General features: G+C 41.8%; 1 protein-coding gene across 1 annotated transcript; it reads right to left on the bottom strand.

The window, feature by feature from the left end:
* Positions 1-1,175: 1,175 nt before the first annotated feature.
* Positions 1,176-23,539, bottom strand: Lca5l (lebercilin LCA5 like). The gene is made up of 6 exons (XM_076868611.2): positions 23,093-23,539; positions 21,037-21,174; positions 9,019-9,103; positions 7,467-7,573; positions 4,888-5,005; positions 1,176-1,939 (listed from the first exon to the last, which is right to left on the bottom strand). The coding sequence occupies exons 1-6, from the start codon at positions 23,537-23,539 to the stop codon at positions 1,176-1,178; spliced, it is 1,659 nt and encodes a 552-aa protein (XP_076724726.2).
* Between the last annotated feature and the right edge of the window lie 336 nt (positions 23,540-23,875).

The following is a 23,875-nucleotide window of genomic DNA, read 5'->3' as shown; positions in this document are numbered from 1 at the left end:
TATTTTGAGACAGGGTCTGATAAGTTGCTGAGGCTGGCTTTGAACTCATGTTCCTCCTGCCTCAGCCTTCCAGGTCGCTGGGATTACAGGTGTGTGCTACCACACCTGGTTAGAGTTGAGCCTTTAATCCACCTGGAATTGATTTTTGCATGTGGTGAGCTTGGGATCCATTTCTTCCTCTCTCACCCACCACGCTAGTGCCCACCTGGCAAGCCCCAGAGCTCTAGGATTTCCTAAGGCCTAGGTTCCTCCAGAGAGGATTTGCATTTCTATTGCCATGGGGTAGTGCCAGCCTGCAGTTCTAGGTATACAGACCCTGGGGTGATCCAGTTTCAAGCTGTCCCAGAAGATGAGGGATGACTTTGGCCACAAAATCTCAGCATCTTTATACACACGGGTTGTAGTTTGCTGAGACTGCAGACCCCCTGGAGGGAGTGTCAGGATTAGGTGGGGAAGGGACCCGACTTGGCTGCCCAGGTGGGCCCTGGATGTCTGCCTGATGCTCAGGTTCTCAGGTTTTGGTGGACGCTGGCTGCAGAGCCTCCCTCCCCTCCCTGCTTGGGGCTCGCCCCCACCTGTCTGCGGCTGACCCGTTGACTTCTGGCCTCTTCTGTGGATTTGGTTGAACTGCATCTTTAGCTTCCTCTTCCCCCCGCCCCCCCCTTTTTTTTTTCTTTTACAGCAAGAGTGTCCGAGTACCTTCTCTATCAGAAGGTAGATATGCATCCTCAGGTGATGAATCTGTTTTTATTTAAAAAATCATTTTTTCTTGATTGTAAAGTTTTATTCATGACAGAAAACATATGAAAGCCAACGTAGAAAACACTAAAAAAATTTTAAAGTTGACCACAATTTTATTCCTCAGAGATTAAAAGTAGCATTCTAATGTTTCCTTATAACTTTCTGTACTCACACAATGACCAGAGGGCAGCAGCCAGGAGTCCATGGGATACTATGTAATAAACCCGGCCTCAAAAAATGTTAGAAAAAAAGATGTAAATTTGTATTTAAAATGTTACCTACCATTGGATGATATACAATGGATTTTAAAAATTAGCAAGAAAGCAACAGCCTACTTATCTAAGGTCAATTTAAGTACTAACACACACAACCTCTCCTGTTAGAAATGGTGAGATTAGAAGCACATGAGCAGCAGTATATGAAATAAGCATGTATCAGGATATTGACTGATTATACTTAATCACTTTTCTTTTTCCTTCTGTAGGTGAAGATGACTGGATAGAATCGACCACAGTCAGGTTAGAATCTCTGAAAGTGTTGCCTGCTGAGGCCTGACCCTCGGGAGGCACGTGGTGTGCCGCCTTGTTTTTCAGAGCTTCCTCGGATCTGTCCACAGCAGCTGGACTGATCTGGTCATTTTTTAAGACACAGCCTGACCCAAAGAGCTCTTCCATGAGGTTGCTCTTCTTCTCTTTGAAGCTTGTGTCTTTGGCTTTCGCTCTGGAGGACTTTCCGAAGGAGGGCTCGTACCTGCTCACGAGCTTCCCGTCCTCTGTGCCGCCCTGGTGTCGGCTGGAGCTGTGCCCGCACCGCGTGCTGCCCGTGTCCGCGTGCCCACCCACCGCGGGCAGCCCCTGGTGCAGGTTTTCGGTGGCCTCGGTGAAGGAGTAGTGCTTCCGCTGTCTGCAGGCCAGCTTGGAGCTGGGAGGGGCGCACTTGCACCTCTCGGGCGGCTGGTCGGCCGTTTGCAGGACTTGCACGCTGTCCTGCGTCCGCACGCTGTCTTCGAACTTGTCCTTCACCGGCTCACCTCTCGGACTGCTTTCTCTTTCAGGATGAATTACTGGGATTCTTTTTGTTGGTAATTCTTGTTCTTGCAAAATGGTTTTCTTTTCTTGATCTTCCTTTTTCTCTTTCTGTCTTCCAGTATTCTCCAGAGGCGCTTGTATTTCCAAATGTTCCTCTTCCTTTGGTAAATCTGTATTGGAAAAGCAGACAAGGCAGTGCTCTTTAAAATCAGTGGATTCTTTTTTCAAGATGTGTGTTGGTGCACTGACCCTTCCTGACAAGCACACTGGCACCATGGCAGAGGGAAGAAAACAGATCCTACAACACAGAAAGGTGGTGTCTTCTATTGACCCCCTTGAAAAGTCTTACTTTCCTGTGAGATCCCAAATAAATGGAAATCATGAAACCAAAATTAAAATGATATTCATAGACAAAATTTGCTGACAAGTTACTAACAGATGTTTGACAATACTAGCTGGAAGCGGTGCCAGTTTAAACAAGGAGAACACTTTTCACACATCCAGTTACATGTGATTTCCAGTTGGCGGGGGTGTCATTGGTAGAGCTTCACTGGACAGCAACTTGGCAGTGTCCAGTGACATTCCTAGTGCACATACTCATAGGCCTGACCACTTCTAGGACCAAGCCTACAGAAATGCACAATAGTAGGTAGAGAGATGTTGACTGCGACACGGTTTAGACACTTGTCAGAGGAGTGGTGGTTAATCAAGCCTGTCGTGCGTCTGTGGATTCTGGGCTACTGTGAAGAATGAGGCGCTGATGTGAGCTGACAGGGAAAGTGGTTCCCACGCCACAGTGAGAGCACCGCAGGGCAGTGTGTTTATCTTTTTCTCCTTTGGATGCTGGGTGTTGCACCCAGGGCCCCCTGCGCACTCAGCACCGGCTGCACCGCTGGCCTGCACCGCTGGCCTGGGGCTGGGCCTTTCGCATTTGTTCGCTGCTCTCTTCCCAGTGGCTGGACCAGTGCCAGGCACGTACTATAGGCCCAAATAGAATCTGTCAATTGAATGAATAAACTTTCTAGGACAATATGAATTACACATATAAATTTAAAAAATAAACGCAAGACGTTAGTAGAGCATGACCACAGTGAAAGTGCAGATGACGATCAGTGTCCACCACACTGCAGAGAGGGACTGACAAACTGTGTGATTTAAACCTTCTTTAGCCCCACAACTAAGGTGTGAGCCTTGCAGGGTCTGCGGAGTGCCTGATGTGTTGAGCAAGGGCTCTCCACTCTGAGGGAGCCCCGAGTGGTCTCTGCAAATAGTTCACTGTTCTTTCCCCAGAAATTATTTTTGCCCAGCCTTGCAGAATTTCAGCCAGATAGCATGTTAGCAGTGATGTAAAGCAAAAGCAAGGGAGTAATGTTCTCAAAATTCAAAAAGAAAATGATCTCCAGCCTGGAATGTTCTTTCCAAGTGATTATTAATCAAATATACTCATGGAATAATGACATTTCCTGATGAAAGGAACGGGTTTACCTTCCACCCACCCATCCTCAAGGAGCTGTGGAGGCTGGGCTGTGCTCTTTAACACACAATGGGGTTCACTGAGGAGGAGGGGGACCTGGTTTGAGAAACAGAAGATCTAGTAGAGAAGGTGGTGACAGAAGCCTGCAGGAAATCATGGAGATCCCAGCCATGCACCCAGAGGCAGAGATAGACCAGGACCCCGCTCCATGCTGTCCCCAGGGCCCAGTGCCAGGTATGTCAGGGTCTTGGCCTGCCTCTTCCATGGCTGATGAGTGCTGCACTTGCCACTGTCCCCTGCAGCCTGCGGCCTCTCCTTGCACCCACAGAAGCATTCTCCTTTGGCCGCCTCCTGAAAGCTGGAGGTAAGCTTTGGTGATCTTAGGGCTGGACCCTCTGAGCAGCCCATTCCCTCGCCCCTCTGGCCCTTACCTGTCCAGGTTAGAGGACATCGCCCCATGGCTTTCACCTCACCTGTCCTGGCAGAGGCTCTTCCTCTGATGGCTTTTCTGTCTCCAAGAACAATTCATGCCCTCGCCTGCTTATGGAGCCCCTGTTCATTCTGGGGAGCTGAAGCTGGGGCTCTGTTCAGCTCATCTTTTCTTGGAAATATTGCCCTTTAATCAGCTAGATTGGGACTCAGTTGTTCAAAGCTGAATACTTCTGTTTGGAAGGATATATTGTTATGGGTTGAAGATTATATTTCCCCTTATCTACCAATTTCATACGCTGCAGCCCCAACCTCTAGTAGGACTATATCTGACATGAAGCTCCCTGCCCACCCCTTCCCCAAAGACTGGGGTGTGATACATACTAGGCAAGCACACCTCCATTGAGCTGTATCCCCATCCCTGAGGGGGCTTTTAAGGAATAATTAAGATTAAATAAAGTACTAAGGATGGGGCAGGCCTGGTGTTGGGATTATGACCTAAGAAGCAGCCCAGGGCCTTGGCGCTCTTCCTGGCCTCCTCCAGTCAGGCGCTGAGCAGAGAACATATGGAGATGTGGTAAGAAGATGGCTCTGCAGGCCAGGAACCAAGTGGTCAGAACTTTCCGTTTGGACTTCTTAGCCTCGAGAACTGTGAGAAATAAATGTCTGTTGTTCAAGCCACCAGTTGATGGTACTTTCTCTGGCAACCCAAGTGGATTAACAGACACACGCAGCACAGGGAGCTGAGAGAGATTGCAAGGAAATGACCCAAGGTACCGGTCCTTTGTGGTGGGCGGGCAAGGGTTTAGGTTGTGAAGGGCCAGTGGGGTGTTCTAAGAAGTGCCAATGTTCTCTTTTCTTTCTTTTCTTTTCTTTTTTTTTTTTTGGTGCTGTGACTTGAACCCAAGGCCTCGTGGCATACCTTTTACCACCAAGCTATATTTTCTCAACCCTCTTCTATACTTAACCAATGTACTGAGTATAAGGTGCTCCTTGGATTGATTCTGTAAACTCTTTTTGTTGTGTGTGTGCCTCTATACACATCTGTAGTAATTTACAGTTCAAAAAACAATCAAGTAAGAATAAAGGAGACTTTTATTTTTAGTACTTGGGATCATCAAACCCAGGGCCTCACATATGCTGGGCAAGCAAGTACTCTACCACTGAGCTAGACCCACCGCCCTAAGCAGGACCTGTTAAAGTTGTTAAAATTACCTTCATTTTTCCTCTTAGAATCCTCTTGCTTTGGTAGTTTATTAACATGGTGAGCAATTTCATGGTTTATTTCAATTGATTTTTCTTTATGACTGATGTTTCCTGTTGCCATTTTACCCTACAATTTCAAAAACCAACAAAAATACAGTTTTGGGAGTCTAGATGAGTTTGAATTGTATTTTATTCTAAAGAATACAAGTACTTTTGAATAGAACAAGTGACTGTTTTGTAGCTTCCTATGCTTTTTATTAAGACATTTTATTAAAATAGTGTAAAAGTAACAGAATAAAAAAATCAACACCCATAAATCAATTGCATTCCTATACACCAATGATGAATTGGCTGAAAGAGAAGTTAGAAAAACTACCCCATTCACAATAGCCTCAAAATAATATTATACTAAAAAAAAATAATAATATTATACTTGGAAATCCATCTAACAAAAGAGGTGAAAGACCTCTACAATGGAAATTACAGAACACTAAAGAAATAAGTTGAAGAAGACCTCCCATAGATGATGGAAAGACCTTCCATGTTCTTGGGTAGGTAGGATCAGTGTAGTCAAAATGGCCATACTGGGGCTGGGGTTGTGGCTCAGTGGCAGAGCTTGCCTCACACATGGGAAGCACTGGGTTCAATCCTCAGCACCACACAAAAATAAATAAACAAAATAAAGACATTGTGTCCATGTATAACATATATGGCCAAACTACCAAAATCCCTATACAGATTTAATGTAATTCCTATTAAAATTCCAATGATTTCTCCATAAAAATAGAAAAAGCAGGGCTGGGGCTGTAGCTCAGTGGCAGAGCACTTACCTTGTATGTGTGAGGCACTGGGTTAGATCCTTAGCACCACATTAAAGAAAAAAAAAAAAAGCAAACAAATAAAATAAGGGCATGCTATCCATCTACAATTACAAAAAAAAAATTAAAAATAGAAAAAGCAGTCATAAAATTCATTTGGAAAAATAAAATGGCAGAATAGACAAAGCAATCCTCAGAGAGAAAAGTGAAAGGGGAGGCATCACAATCTCCCTCATCCTGCACAATACTCAACTCAAAGTGGATCAAGGACCCAGGCATTAGACCAGAGACCCTAAGCCCCTAGAAGAAAATGTAGTTCCAACTCTCTATCATGTCGACTTAGGAACCAACTTCCTCAACAAGACTTCTAAAATGCAAGAAGTAAAATCAAGAATCAATCAGTGTGCTGGGGTTGTGGCTCAGTGGTAGTACACTTGCCTGGCATGTGTGAGGTACTAGGTTCGATTCTCAGCCTTGTGCATGTAAGGCAAGCACTCTACCAACTGAGCTATATCCCAGCCCCTTGGTATATATCTAAACAAATAAATGTCCATTGACAACTTAAAAAAAATCAGTAAATGGGATGGTATCAAACTAAAAAGCTTTTTCACTGCAAAGGAAAGAATCAAGAGTGTAAAGAGAGAGCCTACAGAATCAAAGAAAATCTTTGCCACCTGCCATTTAGAGCATTAATCTCCAGGATATATAAAGAACTCAAAAAAACACTAAAAACCAAATAACCTAACCCATAAGGAACTGAACAGTCACTTAACAGAAGAAATACTAATGGTGAACAGATATATTAAAAAATGTTCAACATCTCTAGAAATTAGAGAAATGTAAATTAAAACTACACTGATATTTCATCTCACTCCAGTCAGAATGGCAACAATCAAAATTACAAGTAACAATAAATGTTTCTGAGGATGTGGGTAAAAGGTACACCCATATATTGCTGGTGGGATTGCAAATTTGTGCAACCATTCTGGAAAGCCGTATGGACATTCCTCAGAAAACTTAGAATGGAACCACCATTTGATCCAGTTATACCAATCCTTGGTATATATCTTTGTGTGTGTGTGTGTGGTGCTGGGGATTGAACCCAAGGCTTTGTGCATGTAAGGCAAGCACTCTACCAACTGCTATATCCCAGCCCCTTGGTATATATCTAAAGGAATTAAAATTAGCAATGGTGATGCAGCCCCATCAATGTTTACAGTAGCTCAGTTTACAATAGCTAGGCTATGGAACCAACCTAGGTGTCCTTCAACAGATGAATGGACAAAGAAAACGTGGTATATATACACAATGGAATGTTACTCAGCCATAAAAAGAATGACATTTTTCTGGTAAATGCATGGATCTGGAGACTATCATGCTAAGTGAAATAAGCCAATCCACCAAAATCCAAAGTTCAAATGTTCTCTCTGATGTGTGGATGTTAATACACAATAAGTTCTACGGGGGAAGAACAGAAGTTCATTGGATTAGACAAAGGGGAATTAAGGGAAGGGAAGGGGATGAAAAATAGGAAAGACAGTGGAATGAGTCCATCCTAACTTCTATGTTCATATATGAATACATGACCAGTGGAACTCCACATCACGTACAACCACAAGAATGGGAAGTTATGCTCCATGTATGTGTAATATATCAAAATACATTCTACTGTCGTGTGTATCTAAAAAGAACTCTTAAAAATTCTAATCCCCAAGTGAAAAAATTAAAAAATACAGAAAAAAAGGACACTGTAATACAAATTTGCTATACCTTAGTTGTCAAAGACGGAACATCTTCTGATTTTTGGGTTTCCTGGTGACTCATACATGTAAATGACACACTCTTTCTGTCTGCTTGAACTGATTTTGTTGAAGAAACTATAGGATAGGTAAGACACATACTTTACATTTGGAGGCAATATTGATTTAAACATAAAATACCATTGAAATATGCAATGTAATAATAAATCACAGTATATTAGGTATTTTCTAAACATTCAATTGAAGTATAACATTTACTAATTTCCTCTTCTTTTTCCTGCCATTTCGCCTTATTTTGGGTGACAGGGGTCACAGGCATCATGGTGTGGAGTGAAAAGAGGTCGGTGCTGGGGTAAGAGAGCATTCTGGCCCTGGTGGGAGGGGTTCAGAACTGCAGATGGGCACTGCGCACTGGAGTGGCCCAGCCCCTGCAGCCTCCTGCCGGAGGGCCTGTGCGCAGGTGCACTGCCCGTGCTGGAGTACCTAGACCTAGACGCTTTTTCATCTCCACTCCCTGGCTGTTCATCGTCTTCTCTGGGGGCTGTTATTCTGGATTATAAACTAGAACAAACAAAGAGAGGCAAGGAAATCGTAGGTGTTGCCTTTGAAAGTAAATGTGTAGTTACTTTTTCTGCCAAAATAGAGGTGCGTGTTCCTGTTGAACCTCCCTTGAGCAGAATCTTATGCTGGGAGATGGTGGTGGGAGGGTGAGTATGTACTTTCGTCCAGGAAAAATACTACTCAGCCGTACAAAGGTCCAAGCTCATGATAGTAGCGTCAACATGGATGAATCTCAGACACGCTATGCTGAACAGGAGAAGCAGAGTCAGAGGAGAACATACGTGCTCTGAGATTCTACTGGTGTCAAATTCTAGAACAGGCACACTAACTATTGTGAGAGGGAGATGGAAGGTGGCTTGGGCCAGGAGTGGGGACTGCTGACTGCAGAGGGGCCTGAGGAAGCTTCCTGGGGAGTTGGGATCTTGATCAGAGTGTGGCTACGTGAGTATGAGCATCTGCCCAAATGCACTAAGCTGAGAAGCTAAAACAGGTGCATTTTATTGATGTAGAGTATACCTCAATAAAAGTTAATTGTCAGAGACCGTACACTGACTAACAGATGTAGAAAGTTGGGGTTTTGGCAGATTTTGCTTCAAGCTGAAAAGTTATCCTTTTCTTCCACCTTAAGACATAAAATACTGAGCTGAAAATGAGAAAACAGGAAGGCATTTTCTTTCTTTTTTTTTTTTTTTTTTTGTAGCTCAACAATATCACAGTTTTTTTATTCCAAAATCATAAAATGGTTTTCAGTAACTAATAAGATGCTTTTTAACATGTCCATTATTTGGGGACTGGAATGTGGCTCAGTGATAGAGCACTTGCCTAGTACACACAAGGCCTCCGGTGCAATCCCCAGCAACACACGCGTGCGCGCGCGCGCGCACGCGCGCGCGCGCGCACACACACACACACACATACACAAATCCATTATTTGATTATATAAATTAGAAAAATATAACTATAGTTAAAATATATTTTGAGAAAAGTTTAATAAAGCATACCTTTTGGGTAATCGTCTAATTCATGTAAATTTTTAAGTATTCGATTGGTATAGATGTTTTTAATTTCAAGCTCACGATCCTTCTCCTAAAAAGAATCACAATACCATTTTTTTCTATGACCCATCTGCTTTTGTAAGAAGATATTTTTAGTCTTAGGTGGACACAAATCCTTTATTTTTATGGGGTGCTGAGGATCGAACCCAGTGTCGCACATGTGCTAGGCAAGTGCTCTACCACTGAGCTACAACCTCAGCCCCAACCATTTGCTTTTATTAACTTTGATTTCTTCTAAAAAATAATGAGGTTTGTCTGCTCTGAACAAAATTTATAGGTCCTAGAAGAAACAAATGGGCCATATATCCCATTCTGGACAGCAAAAAGCACTCCTTTTTGACAAAGTGGCGCATTATGGCAATGAGGACCATAATTTTGAAGAACCTTGCAAGTGAACTTCTTTCCCTGTCTTCTTTCTGTGCCTGGTCTTGTGTCCTGAAGTTTATTGTTCCTCTGCACTGTCCACTCTAGTACACACTGGTCACATATTGTGATTTAAATTGATTAAAATGAGATAAAATCTAAGATTCAGGGCTGGGGATGTGGCTCAAGCGGTAGCGCGCTCGCCTGGGATGCGTGCGGCCCGGGTTCGATCCTCAGCACCACATACAAACAAAGATGTTGTGTCCGCCGAAAAACTGAAAAATAAATATTAAAAAATTCTCTCTCTCTCTTTAAAAAAAAAAATTAAATTATTAAAAAAAAAAAATCTAAGATTCAACCCTCAGCCACATGACCCCTATTTCAGGTGCTCAGCTGCTTGTGACTCGTGACCACAAGTGAGCTGCAGTGATAGAACAGTCCCATCACCCCAGAAAGTTCCATCAGACGGCTGCGTTGATACAAGGGCAGGTTGGTGTACTGATGGAATCAGTACAGGGATGGAGCCGGGCATTCTGTATCTTATTTACAGACAGGTCTCACTGAGTGCTTAGTGCCTCATTTTTGCTGAGGCTGGCTTTGTACTCGCAACCCTCCTGCCTCAGCCTCCTGAGTTGCTGGGATTACAGGCGTGCATCACCACGACCAGCAAGGAAACGGATTTTAATTGGAGGAGACTGAGTTAAGTTTTTCTCCATTTGTCTACCTCCATTCCCACTCTAATTTGTAGGAATGGGGTTCATAGGGAAGAGTAATTCAGTTATAGAAAATAAAGAACATTATATACATCTGTACATATGAATTGTAGAATACAGACTTGGTTCTTATTTTAAAGATACCTTGTATTTATTTTTTAAATATTTATTTTTTTTAGTTGTAGTTAGACACAATAACTTTATTTATTTATATGCTGAGGATTGAACCCAGGGCCTTGCATTGTGAGGTGAGCGCTCTACCACTGAGCCATAACCCCAGCCTCTTGGCTCTTATTTTAATATTAAAATTAGTTTATTATGAGATATGCATACATGGATAAAACATAAGAATACTAATCTATTCTAAAATTTAAGTTTCTAGAAGCAAAAACGCTGCAGTCTTCTCCCTTTTACTTCCTTCTAATTGTAGTGACATTTTGCTCAAAGATGGGAAATATCGACAGTTCCGCATGGTGAAAAGCTGATCGAGGATCTTCTGGATATTATGTTGAAGAGGAGGGATACAGTACAAGGATTTTCAGAATGATTTTTCACTCATGCTGGTTAAGACAAAGATCTTGACATTTAGAGGGGCAAATTTTGATTATCTGGAAAATTCACATGCATATCTTGGTTTGGTCTCGCACTCAGGAGGAGTATGTGGTTCAGGGGCAGAGAGCAGGAAGGAGCAGGTCATGGGCTGTTTCTGATGGAATCACTACAGGGATGGTGGGGGTCATTAGGAAGCTATATGAAGGACAGTCATTCAGGACTGGAACAGAGGTTCAAGTCAGCTACCTACTACAGAGCTGGACCAAAAATCTAAAACAACAGGTTTGGTACGCAATCCAGAATACTTGGATGTTGTTCAATTCATTAATTAAGTGAATAAGAAAGAAAACCCACAGTTAGGAATGCTCATGGATTCTTGTGGAATGCCCATAGGAAAGACTATTCACAAGTTCAAAGGCTATCAGGTCGGACTTAAAAGGGAAGTTAGGTCATGGTGTGGGACCATGGTAAGGTTCGTGTAGATGGCTTACAAAAATTGGACAGGAAGCAGTGTTTCAGTAGACACCATCCCTTGGCCAGGAGTAAGGTGGTAGTCAGCGTGTAAGCTGGGCTGCAGTGCCTCATTTGGGAGCTGAGTAAGGCTGACATCTGTCTTCTTACTTTGGTCCATACTCCCAAAGTGGGCCTAGACTTGGTAGAGGATGACTTTGAAAATGAGTTTTAAGGTACAGAGATAGATATTTCGATCTTTGGGACGGGACCCTCCCAAGCTCAAACAATAATGGCTCATGTTGATGTGGCAGGTTGTATTTTCTTAAAATCGTCATAATAATATTTCTGTTCTCTATGCTCTAACAGAACCTGTGACTCCACAGGAGGTGGAGTCTCCTGCTTTGGGCTGCCTGGCACGTGGAGCGAGGAGGAGACGGTGCTGCATGACTGGTGGGGCTAGGCCATAGGGGCAACATGGCCCTCCCCCTCCCTCTCTCCCCATCCCTAAGTGGAAGCTCACACCACTTGGACAGGCCAAGGGGGAATTCTGGCCAATAACCCAGCTAAGCCCTCAGCTGTCAGCTGGCACCAACTGCAGCGATGAGTAAGACTCCAGATAATTCCAGCCTCTTTCTACCGTCAGAGCTGAGGATGAGAGGGGCAGAGACCAGCGGTCCTAAACTGTAGATTTGTGACCAAAATCAGTGTCATTTCTGTTTGGAGTAATTTCAGTGCAGCATTGTAACAGGAATAGATTCTAAAACATCTGTAAAGTTTCTATTTCTCCCTACTTGGATTACTGCTAGCAATGACCTTGGAGAGGCCTACAGGACAATCTTAGTTTTCCAGTGGATAGCATTGGTGGGAGGTGGGAGTGTATCCTGACTGCAGGAAGAAACCCCAGGTGACAGGCTAGGGGTTTAATGAGTGAAGTATGAGAAGTGAGGTATGAATGAATTTTTTAAAAATTATTTTGTGCAACATATTCTCTGCGTGTGTTGCTTTTTTCTTTGTGCTTCTGGGGTCTGAACCCAGGGCCTCACACATCTAGGCAAGCACTCCCTCAATGAGCTACACCCAGCCCTATATATTTTCAGAAAGGGCCCCACCAAGTTGCACAGGCTGGCCCTGAATTTATGATCTTCTGCCTCAGAGGGGTCACTGGGAATTCATAGGTTTGTGTTATCAAACCTGGCTTTTATTTTCTTCTGGGTATTTTTCATCTCTTTGACCTCTGGTTCTTTTTAGGGGGATTTTCTCAATATTGTTAGGTTTGTTTGTTTCCTAGTTCTTCTGCTGACTTTTGCATCCAGGCATAGTTGAAGTTTTACTCATCTCCTATTGTTCATTGTCGGAACATCGTATTTTACGTATATTTTATCATGTTCTCTCCTAGGGTGTTAAACTGGACTCCAGGTCGCTGCCCTGCTTGTTTTCCTATGCTTTCTTTCATGCGCTGGTCCCTCTAGAGATCTGCTGGCCTGAACACAGGTGAGAGTGTGGGCCTGGGTTATCTTATGTCCTGCTGGACTGTGTGGCAACGTGCTTCTCTAGCTTCTTTCTGAATGGGAAGGAAGGTGCTGACTGACAGGCCTCACTGTGAGGTGAGTCATTCACTGAGTTCCTCCTGGGTTCCAGACTCCAGTCGTGAAGGACTTCGCTGGGACCCAAGTTTCTTGCCAGTACCCCATTTCTTGTGGAGCAGTGTACTCACTCCTCAGCACTCTGCCGCTGGTGAATGCTGCTCCAGGCTATGCAGGCCGTGGAGGCGGCTGTGCAGGTCACCCCCTGCGCGTTCTCACTCTTGTCCTCCTCACCTGCCTGCTGCGAGGCCAGTAGCTCTCAGGACGCCCCACTGCAGGAAGGCTGCTGATGGCAGAGGGTGGGGCAGGCAGGCGGTGGACTTTCCCCCCAGAGCCTTCATGAGCTCCACTTAGTCCTCTCATTCACTCTGTGGATTCTGAGTTTGGGGTTTCTTTCCATGTCCTGTTGTCACCTCTTTAGGATTTTAGCTACATGCATTTTAGGTTGTCATTGTCTGTCTGGTGTCTCCATCAATCTGAAAACACCTGCTTTTTATCATCTTGAAGTTCTTTGGTGGCTCTGGTACAATCATGGTATCCTTTTTGGGATGAATTACTACTTTAAAAATAAATTTTCTGTTATTTCCATAGAGCTTTGGCAGGAAGGGACAAAAAGCAGCCTTTTTTATTTTTTATTTTTTTAGTTGTCAATGGACCTTTATTTTTCACTTTTTTTTTAAAGAGAGAGAGAATTTTTTTTTAATATTTATTTTTTTTTTAGTTTTTGGCGGACACAACATCTTTATTTGTATGTGGTGCTGAGGATCGAACCCAGCGCCCCGCGCATGCCAGGCAAGCGCGCTACCGCTTGAGCCACATCCCCAGTCCTGGACCTTTATTTTTGTCTATGCAGTGCTGAGAATTGAACCCACTGCCTCACACATACTAGGCAGGTGCTCCACCACCAACCCCAGCCCCAGCCCCGCAGCCTTTTTGTTCTAACCATTTTTACCCATTCTGTAGGTACACAAATATAATTTTCTTATTTTTTTTTTTCCTTTTGAAAACTTTTTTTTTGTGTGTGTGTGGTGCTGGGGATTGAACCCAGGCCTTGTGCATATGAAGCAAGCACTCTGCCAACTGAGGTGTATCCCCAGCCCTGAAAACTTTTTATTATGAGAATGTCACAAATATGAAATATAGAGAGAGCAGTTCAGTGGCTCCACCAACTCCTATCCTGGTGTCAGTAGTGAGCAACCCACGGCCTCTTGCCTGCCACACCACTCTTCCTGACCCCATGACTTGGCCCTGAGTTATTTAAGCAAATCCTAGGTATTGTAATTTAATCTGTCAATATTTCAGCATCTATTGAAGAGAAGAGCATGTCTTTTAAAACCTAATCACAGTATCATTCCACCCTCCAAAATCAATAGTAAACCTTAATATCATCCAATATCCACTTTGTTTCACGTTTTTCCTATCATCCCATTATATTTTTTTTCTACAGTACATTATAATTACGTATTTGTACATGCTCATAACTTGGTGGATTTCACTCCCTACGAACTCCCCTTCCCCTCCCCTTTTCTCTCCCTCTGGTTCCCTTACTCTCCTCCACTGGTTTCCCTTCTGTTTCTCTTCCACTTTAATGTGAGGGTCTTTTTAGGGCACAGCCTTTTCTTGGTGAAACGCTCTGGGATATCAGTCTCAGGTAAATTGTTGGATATATTTCCAGGTGGGTTTTGTAGTAGTTTCCCTGCTGGTTCTTTGGTGATGATTAGTGTTCTTTGATATAGTATCTATTGCATCAGAACTTGAGGATCTCACTTTCCCCATAGGTCTGGAGTAGGGTCCTTCTAGAGGGCTGGGTATTTTGCTGAACACAGCAGGGATTTTACGGTACACCTTCTATGATTGCTCATCTAGACTTGACAACTGTGTGTGTTCTGAAAAGGTGTGGGAGTGAGTGAGATTGAGGAACCTTCTAGGTGTGGTGTCCTTGGTCTTTTGTGTTATTTATTTATTTATTTATTTATTTTTGAGAGAGAGAGAGAGAAAGAGAGAGAATGAATTTTATTTATTTTTTAGTTTTTTTTTCAGCAGACACAACATCTTTTTTTGTATTGAGGATCGAACCCGGGCCGCACACATGCCAGGCGAGCGCGCTACCGCTTGAGCCACATCCCCATCCCCCTTTTGTTATTTTGCCCTGCTGTTACTGTACGAGTAGGTGTCCATGAGTGGGACCTGAGGCCCCTCCCTAGCCATTTATTCTTTGGGACTGGCCGTCAGATAAGGGCTTTTTCTCTCCTCTATTCTTTCTATTAAACTATTGCTGAAGTTTGACAGGATTGAACTGCATGTGGAGCAAGGCTGCTGTTTCTTAGTTGAGCTGGGGGTGTAGCTCAGCGTATTTACCCCGTGAACTCACAGTACCCCACCAGATTCCCAGCATCTTGCAGAAAATGGTGGAGAGAACAGTAACAACAGCAGTGAATAATAGACAACATCAAAAAAACTACCATGGGCCTACTCTGACATTCATGACTAATACAACCACAAAAATAGGAGTCCTGGGGTCAACAACTAACACCACCAGCAGCAACAAACAACTGAGAGCTAGATAAATGGCATTGAAGTTTAACACCAGGTTTCAACTATGACAGCCACAGCACTAATACCTGCAGTGGCATGAATGGTGGGGGCAGAAATTATATGAACTAAATACTTCTAAAACTGGTAAAAATATAGTTCATTAAGAAAATAGGGTAGGAGAGCAAGAGAAAGTTTTGAATATTCAAAAGATGAAAAGAGAGAAAGAAAGAAGAAGGGAGGTAGCAAATGAAGGCCATAAAAACGGAGAACAAATAAGAGAAATGGGGAGGAGAAGGAGCGAAATGAATTTGCTAGTTGGAGGGAAAAGAGGAGAAAAAGAGTAGTAAGAGAAACAAACAAACAAAACAAAAAATAAACACTCTGACCCTCAAAAAACAAACCAAAGTAAAATAACAAAAGGATAATAAAAAAACAAAAAAAGATGAAGACAGAAAAAACTGTGTGTATATATATATAAATATATATATAAATATGCATATACATGAACCAATTAGAAATACAAGAATAATACAAAAAATATTAAAAATATTTTAGCTGTAGATGGACACAAATAAAGGTATTGTGTCCATATGGTACTGAGGATGGAACCCAGTGCCTCACACATGTAAGGCAAGCGCTCCCCTGCTGAGCCACAACCCCAGCCCAACAAAAATTTTCTTTTTTTAAAGAGAGAGAGAGAGGGATAGAAGAGAGAGAGAAAAAAATTAATATTTATTTTTCAGTTTTCGGTGGACACATCTTTATTTTATTTTTATGTGATGCTGAGGATCGAACCCAGTGCCCTGTGCATGCCAGGTAAGTACATTACCGCTTGAGCCACATCCCCAGCCCCCAACAAAAATTTTTTAAAGAAAATTGAAAGTGGGGCTGGGGTTGTGGCTCAGTGGTAGAGCGCTTGCCTAGCATTCATGAGGCCCTGGAGTCGATCCTCAGCACCACATATAAATAAATAAATAAGATAAAATAAAATAAAGGTATTGTGTCCATCTACAATAAAAATTATTTAAAAAAGTGTTGTCTCCACTGAGGTAGCTGAAAGCATGGACAGTGGTGGGTGTTCAAAGTCTATGCCAGAGTCTCGTCTCGGGCTGTACACCCCGTAGAGCAAGAGCTGGGATTGGCAAACCTTTCCTCCTCTTGTGTCACTTGCCAAGCTGCCAATGGAGTGTCTGGGTTCGAAGCTGGTTGGGATGGCTCTCAGCTTCCCTTCTCACCAGTGCAAAGCAGGATGGAAGGGCCATGGCTGTTCATAGGAGTTTTGTCTGGACAGACTAGATTGATGCACTTCCAGGGCGGGGCCTATACAGAGTTCTAAATGGGAAGTTCTTGTGGATGGGATCTGGCTCTGATTAGAATTTTGGAACTTTGTCAGGTGAGAGAGAGGAAGAGTTCAGTATAGGAAAGGTCAAAAATAGTTAACCTTAGTTAATTTAGTTTACCTTTTCTTGCTTTTGTGTTTTCTTTCTTACATCCTCAAATCCTAGTTCTCAATGATACCAACATAATTCATCATGCTCCATAGGGATTAATACTACATTCTCAAAATACCAATATCAACACTATCACTACTAAAAACAGTGATTTTTTTTTGACCTTACAGTGCATCTCAGTGTATTTAATTGCATGCAATAAATCACATACAATATATAATACAATGTTTGATTATAATATAATACAATTCATGTATTTATGTGATACAGTATTCATACAATAAATGAAATCACTTGGAATTGTTTTTCTCCATGACATTATGCCATCAAAGGAGTATAAATTTGAGTTCATTTTATTTTTTCATCTTACTTTGGAGTCGGGGGATAGGTTTTTAGTTTTTTTTTTTTTTTTTTTTTTAACATTTAGTTCTGCTTTATAATTTTGCAAAATATTAGTATGGTTGTAAAGTCAAATTTGCCAAAAATATATTCAAGAAATCTAGATTCTATGACTGTTTCTTCTATCCCATCCTCTCTGCCTTTTCTATTCTTATCATTCTTTTTCTCCTTAAAATATAAGCAAATATATGGGAAATCTGTATTGCCTCCCCTTTCTAAAGTGGTAGCTGTTTTAGTCAGCATTTTTTGCTTCTGTGACTAAAAAACCCAACAAGAACAATTTTAGAGGAGGAAAAGTTTATTTGGGGACCGCGTCTTTAGAGGTCCTAGTCCACAGACAGCAGGCTCTATTCCTTTGGACTTGAGGGAACATTGTAGCAGAAGAGTGTGGTGGAGGGAGTGGCTTATGTGATGATCAGTAAGTCTCCACCCCAGTGCCCACCTCCTCCAGTCACACCCAACACGCCTTCAATTACCCCTCAGTTAATCCAGCAGAGGATTAATGCACCAGAATTGGGTTTGGGCTCTCATAACCCAATCATGTCTCCTCTAAACCTTGCGTTGTTTCACATAAAAGCTTTTGGGGGACACCTCAAATCCAGGCCATCACATTTTACCTCCAAAAGCTCGTGACCTTCTTACAATGCAAAATACGTTTAGTCCATTCCAAGATCCCCAAACAGTTCCAAGATTGCCCCAAAATTCAAGTCCAGAGTTTCCTCGGGACTAAGGGCAAACTCAGCTGTGAGTTCTGTGAAAATCAAAAACAATTTACAAGTATCCAGTTATGAAGATACAGAGTGAACATTTCCATTCAGAAAAATGGGGGCATAGAAAGAAGGATGCTGAGACCAAAACAGAGCAAAACCCAGCTGGGCAGACAAGTCCTGCAGCTCACTGGCATCTGGAGCTCATGGCATCATGGTGTTCTGTCCAAAGGGCTCCTATAGATCTGTCCCCGTGGCCTTGTTGGTTGCAGCCCACTTGGCCTCTATGTTGGCTTGTCTCTGCCCAATTGCTGTAGCTTTCCTAGGATGATGTCCTACATTACTGGCATTTCTTAATTTTGGGGTCTCCATTGCAACTTCAGCTTCCTCTTCACATCTCCATGGACTGCCCTCTCAGTGGGGGGACTCACCTGAAGGGACTCTGACCCTGCTGCACTTTGCCTGACTTCCCAGGACTTCCTTTGAAATCATGGTGGAAGCCCCCAGCACCCTTCATTCCTGCAGAACTAGTACCACATGGTTTACGTCAAGGTCTGCTGCCATCTCCAGCAGTAGCCTCTGAGTACCTGGGTAGCTGAGCATGTTGAAAAACCTTCATAGGTCCCCTTGTGTGAGAAGGGTACCCTACTGGTCTCTTTTCAAGAAAATGTTCACCTTTACTCCCTTGAGTTTGAGATGGGTGTGGTCTTGCCAGCTCCTGAGATAGTCTCAAGCCATCTTTCTTATTGCCTCTGGGCAAAGTCTTTAGAATTTCTTTAGTGGCAATAATGTCTTTAATAATTCAATTTCCTTAGCCCCAGTTTTACTCCCACCTTTGAAGTCCAAGTTTTTCAAGTCTTTCTACTCCTGAATAACACAATAAACTTGGTTAAAAGCCACCAACATCATGCTATGCTGCCTAGAAATTTCTCCTTCCAGATTAAGAAGTCCATTACTTCAAAATCAGCCTCACAGAAAGTCTCAGGATATGGGAAAAATGCAGACAACATCTCAGCCAGAACATAACATGAATGGCCTCTAGTCCAATTTCCAATAAAGTCCTCCTTGTCTGAACCTTCTGGAGCCCTGGCTTCACTGTCTGTAGTCTTATTGACATTCTGGTCTTCTGAGCTCCCACCAGAATCTGCTATTAAGCTCAATTTACAACAATCTAAAGCATTTCCAGTTGAATGACTAAGCAAATTCCATAAAGCTCCAAAAGCTTCTGGTACCAATTTCTGTTTTAGTCAATTTGTCATGGCTGTGACTAACAGACCAAGAACAATTTTAAAGGAGGAAATGTTTATTTGGGGGCTCATAGTTTCAGAGGTCTCAGTTCATAGATAACCAGCTCCATTGATCTGGGCCTGAGGTGAGGCAGAACATCATGGCAGAAGGGTGTGGTGGAGGGAAGCAGCTCAGAACATGGCCATCAGAAAGCAGAGAGATCCCTTGCCAGATAAAAAATATATGCCCCAAAGGCATGCATGCCCCTACTGACCCACCTCCTCCCGCCACACCTTGCCTACTTTCTGTTACCAACAGTTAATCCCATAATGGGATTAATTAACTGATTAGGTTAAGAGTCTCATAACCCAATAATTTCTCCTCTAAATCATCTTGCATTGTCTCACACGTGAGTTTTTTGGGGACACCTCACATCCAAACCATAATGGTAGCACGCTGCAACTTTCCTCTTTTTTTTACTTACCCATATACCCTGGAGATCACTTCATAACAGTACATAAGGATTCTTTTTTTTTTTTTGGCAGTGCTGGGGATCAAACCTAGGACCTTGGGCATTCTAGGCAAGTGCTTACCACTGAGCTACATTCCCAAACCTCTTCCTTTTCACAGATGCATTGAAATACATTATGCAGGATACATTTACTTTCCTTTTTAAATATTAATTTGGATCTTATTATATAGAATTTTGTGGTTTTCTTTTCACTAAGCATCTCAGTAAGTACTAAGAATTTCTCCTGTCAGAAAGGGTTTTTAGTGCATATTATTTATATTCATATAGCTGTATAAGGAAGCACGCAATTTATTTAAAAATCCCCTGATTATGTCTCCATATGTATGTTTGCCTTGACCAGTGTGTCCTGAAGCCTCTCTGCCAGACTTCTGAGCTGGTTGTTTCAGCCATGTCCATTTTCTGGCACATTCTTTCTTAAGTTTCCTGAAACTACAGAGAGGAAAAAAAAAAAGAGCAGAAAAACTCTTCTCTAGTTTACAAAGGAGAATTTATGTCTACAAGCCCTCTTCCTTCCCTGTCTCTGGGTGTTCCCACCTAAGGCTCCCAGGAAGTCAAAATTCCCTACTTGCCTATAAAGGCCAAACATCCTTGTCCCAAAGAGTGAAGCTTAACTTTTATTAGTGGAGGTTCAAAATAGGTATTTCTTCCTTGTCTTCTCTAGCTTTTCCAAATCATTGGACATTTTAGAAATCTTGAAGGCAGAGAGATAGCAAACTGTAAAAAGAAATATTTTAAAAATTCTTGAGGCTAGCTGCAGATGTAGTTTTGTGGTAGAGCACTTGACTAGCAGGTGTGAGGCCCCACAGGAATTTTTTTTTTTTTAAATCTTATTTTTAAAGCATTGTGCAGACTTCAAAAGATAGTTTTGCAAAGGTCTTTGCAAGTGAGACCTTAAATAAATTTATGGATCATTAACATGAACCCTTAATACTATGATATTATAAGTTATTTTTTTTAATTTAAAGACTTATTTTGAACTACATTAAAATGTTAACAAAATGCAATAATATTACTTAATGTGATGAAATGAAAATGATAACAATTAGTCTTATGAGTGAATGGAACAGGGCTTTAATTTTTCTAATTGCAGTACATATTCACCAGGATGTAAGCTCATTCTAACAGCTGTAGATCTGTCTGACCAAGATCTTAAGGCTGAGCGCAATGGCGCACACCTGTAATACTTCATGAATATGATTGTGAGTTCAAAGCCAGACTCAGCAACTTAGGGAGGCCCTGTCTCTAAATAAAATATAAAAAAGTAGTTGGAGATATGGCTCAATCCCTGGTACCAAAAAAAAAAAAAAAAAAAAAAAAAAAGGAAAGAAAGAAAGATCTTAGGAAACACATGATATTAAACAATCTGAAGGCATAATAAATACAAATGGCTCTGATATTTTGGGACACAGAATTTCACAGTGTTCTAATGTGTTGTTTTGAAAGACATACCTTGAGTTTTTGCTGCAGGCGTTTGACTTCCATCTGCAGAGTCTTTGTGGCTGCAAAAGCTGCTAAAGTCTTCCGATTTTCGATAGCCAGCTGCCGATTGAAGGTTCGATTGTTCAACCTCAGCTGTTTTTCCAAGCTCTGAAAGCAGTATATATTTCAACTATTCTGTAACCAATTTGGCATTATGAAAAACTTCAATTACAATGGAACTAAGTACATTTATGAGAAGTTGCAAATTTTTAATACAATTTAGCAAATGGCTTGTTTAGCAGGCACAGATTAAAACCAATTAACACCCCGGCCCTCCTCCAAATTCTCAGATCTCATTTCTAGAGAAATAAATATCATGCTTTGAGTTCAATGTCCCAGTGGTTCTTTTTTTTTTTTTTTTTTAATCATTCTGGAATTTGGCAAAAATTTGGACATATCCTGAAAAATCAATAAATATCATGTCATACTTTAGATATAAACCTAAGCTGTGCTGCCTAACTGAACTACTCTGCCTCTCTGCATGGGGTCCTCTCTCAGAGCCTCTCTACCTTTCTGACAGGGGGATCAGCTCAGCACAGACTGTGGGTCTCAGCCATTCGCAGAAACCAGATGCTACAAGGTGTAAGGGGGACTCACCGTGTGTCCACACAGATGGATAACAGCAAGGTCACCTGGTCACCATCTACACGTGGATTCACGGGCTTCCTGCCACTGTTTTACTAGAGAACTGTTCTGAACTTTTGATAGAAGGCTTGGCCGAAGGGCTTTTTCTTTTTTACATGAAATGGGGTCCTCCCATTATGACAATGATACTTTTCCATTAAAGAAGAGTGGAAAACAGAAAGCTCAAAAGATGAAATCACACTAAAAATCCCACTCTCTAAAATACTGATAGTTAAAAAATATCTACATGTTTTGATTCACAGAAATTTCTCCTCCACTAAATGCCCTGTGACCAAACCAAAATTTCCCACATTATCATGTGCTTCTGATAGCCAAGAAGTAGCTGATTCTGAAGTTTGCTTTGCTTTTGTCTATAGGTATAAAAATAAACTACTTAAACGTTTATATATAAAATATGTAGATAAGATAAAAATACATTTACTTTTACATGAAAGACATATGCTAAGATGGATCTAATATTAGCCAAAAGGCAAAATATATGACTTTGGTATACAATAGTGAAACAGAGATTTCTCACTAGTTATTATACCTCGTACATCAATTTTATTGAGACAATTCTCTTTGGAAGTAGAGAATTTTAAAAAGGAAGAAATAACTGAGATTAAAAAAAACATGGATGGAATGAATTTGATATTTACTTACTTCAAGATCATGGAAAATGTTTGTCTCTTGCCATCAAATATCAAAGAATTAAACAGTATATGAATTCCACTTATGTCCATAGAAACCCAAACTTCCTTCAATGTAACATGGCAGGACACTTCTCTACATGATCAGGGCCCTCTCCCAACTCTTTCCTTCTAATGTACCCAGGCTTCTGACAACTTAGGGCTGTTGAAGAAGTCAATTCACTCATCAGTTATTTTAATTCCTTTTTCTTTCCTGTTCCAGGGAGAATTCTGGGAAAAGTTCCTATTTAAAAAAACAACTAGAAATGTCTATTTGGTAATGATGGGCCAAACTGATGAGGGAGAAGACAAGAAAATGGGCTGAATGGGTGCCGCATTCAGATTTTGGTGGGGCAGACTTTTAATAACAGTTCACAAAGGTTGATTTGAAAGGGAGGTTTTGCACAAGGCGGGTCAGACTTTCTACACTCGCCAAGTCTTCCTCCTGCATGGGGCCAGCCTGGTTTTCAGTTATATCAGTCTAGCTCCAGAGTGAACTCGCGTTCCCTGCAATGGGGCAGCAGACCTCTCCAATCGGAGCTTTTCCTGTTTCTCTTTAAGCCTCTCCCTTTCCCTGGCCTCCACCAGACACCATCTGCAGCATGCTAAGCTGAGCAGTTGGTGATGCTCTGTAACAGGGGCCAACATGATCAATGTGTGCTCTCTGTATTAATTGTGAGGACTTAACATTTCTAGGCTTCTGAAATACAGACCTGTATTTTTTTGTCATTTGCCTCCATTTTTGTCGTAAGAGCAGATAATCTTTGAGTCAATTCTTCCCTTTCTGCAAGATTTTTGTCTTCGGAAAGTTTCTGTAGAGCCTGCAAGTTATCTCTGGTCTTTAATAACTCACCATCCGTTTCTCTGAGTTTCCTGGATACAGCTCTTTCCTTCTCCTGGGATTTCCTAAGTAATTGCCTTAAATTTCTTACTTCATTCTGGTGTTTGATTGTGAGTTGAGGCAGATTGTTTTGTGAATTCTCATATTTTCCTATAGCTTTCAAGTGCCTAAGCTGAAGTTGTTTCAAAAAATGATTTTCTATAATGATGGCTTCCAATTTCCGATGCATATCAGCTAATTCATTTTTTAGCTCTTTAATCTTGTGAAGCCTGGCTGAGAGTATTCGATGGGCAATGGCATCTCTTCTCTGGCCAATCATATTGACTTGAGAATTAAAAACAGATGAATTATGCTTTTTTTCGACTGAGATTTCTTTCCGGCCTGTGTAAGCAGACAATCCAGTTTATTACTAGTAATATGTGTAGATATGCAAATATATACATATGTGTACCCCCCACAATATACATGCATAAACATAAGCATAACTAGAAGGGGAAAGAGCTAATATCTAATAAGTATATATGCTTTTAGCCTATATATTTTTTTGTGTGTGTGTGTGTGTGTCCGAGTGTGTGTGTGTGTGTGTATATCATTAATGCCAGCAGCTCAGGAGGCTGAGGCAGGAGGATCACAAGTTCAAAGCCAGCCTCAGCAA

Source organism: Callospermophilus lateralis, chromosome 10 (assembly GCF_048772815.1).
Source record: "Callospermophilus lateralis isolate mCalLat2 chromosome 10, mCalLat2.hap1, whole genome shotgun sequence".
NCBI classification, from domain to species: Eukaryota; Metazoa; Chordata; class Mammalia; order Rodentia; family Sciuridae; genus Callospermophilus; species Callospermophilus lateralis.
The sequence above is the reverse complement of the archived record's forward strand: the minus strand, read 5'-3'. Positions and strand labels throughout refer to the sequence as shown.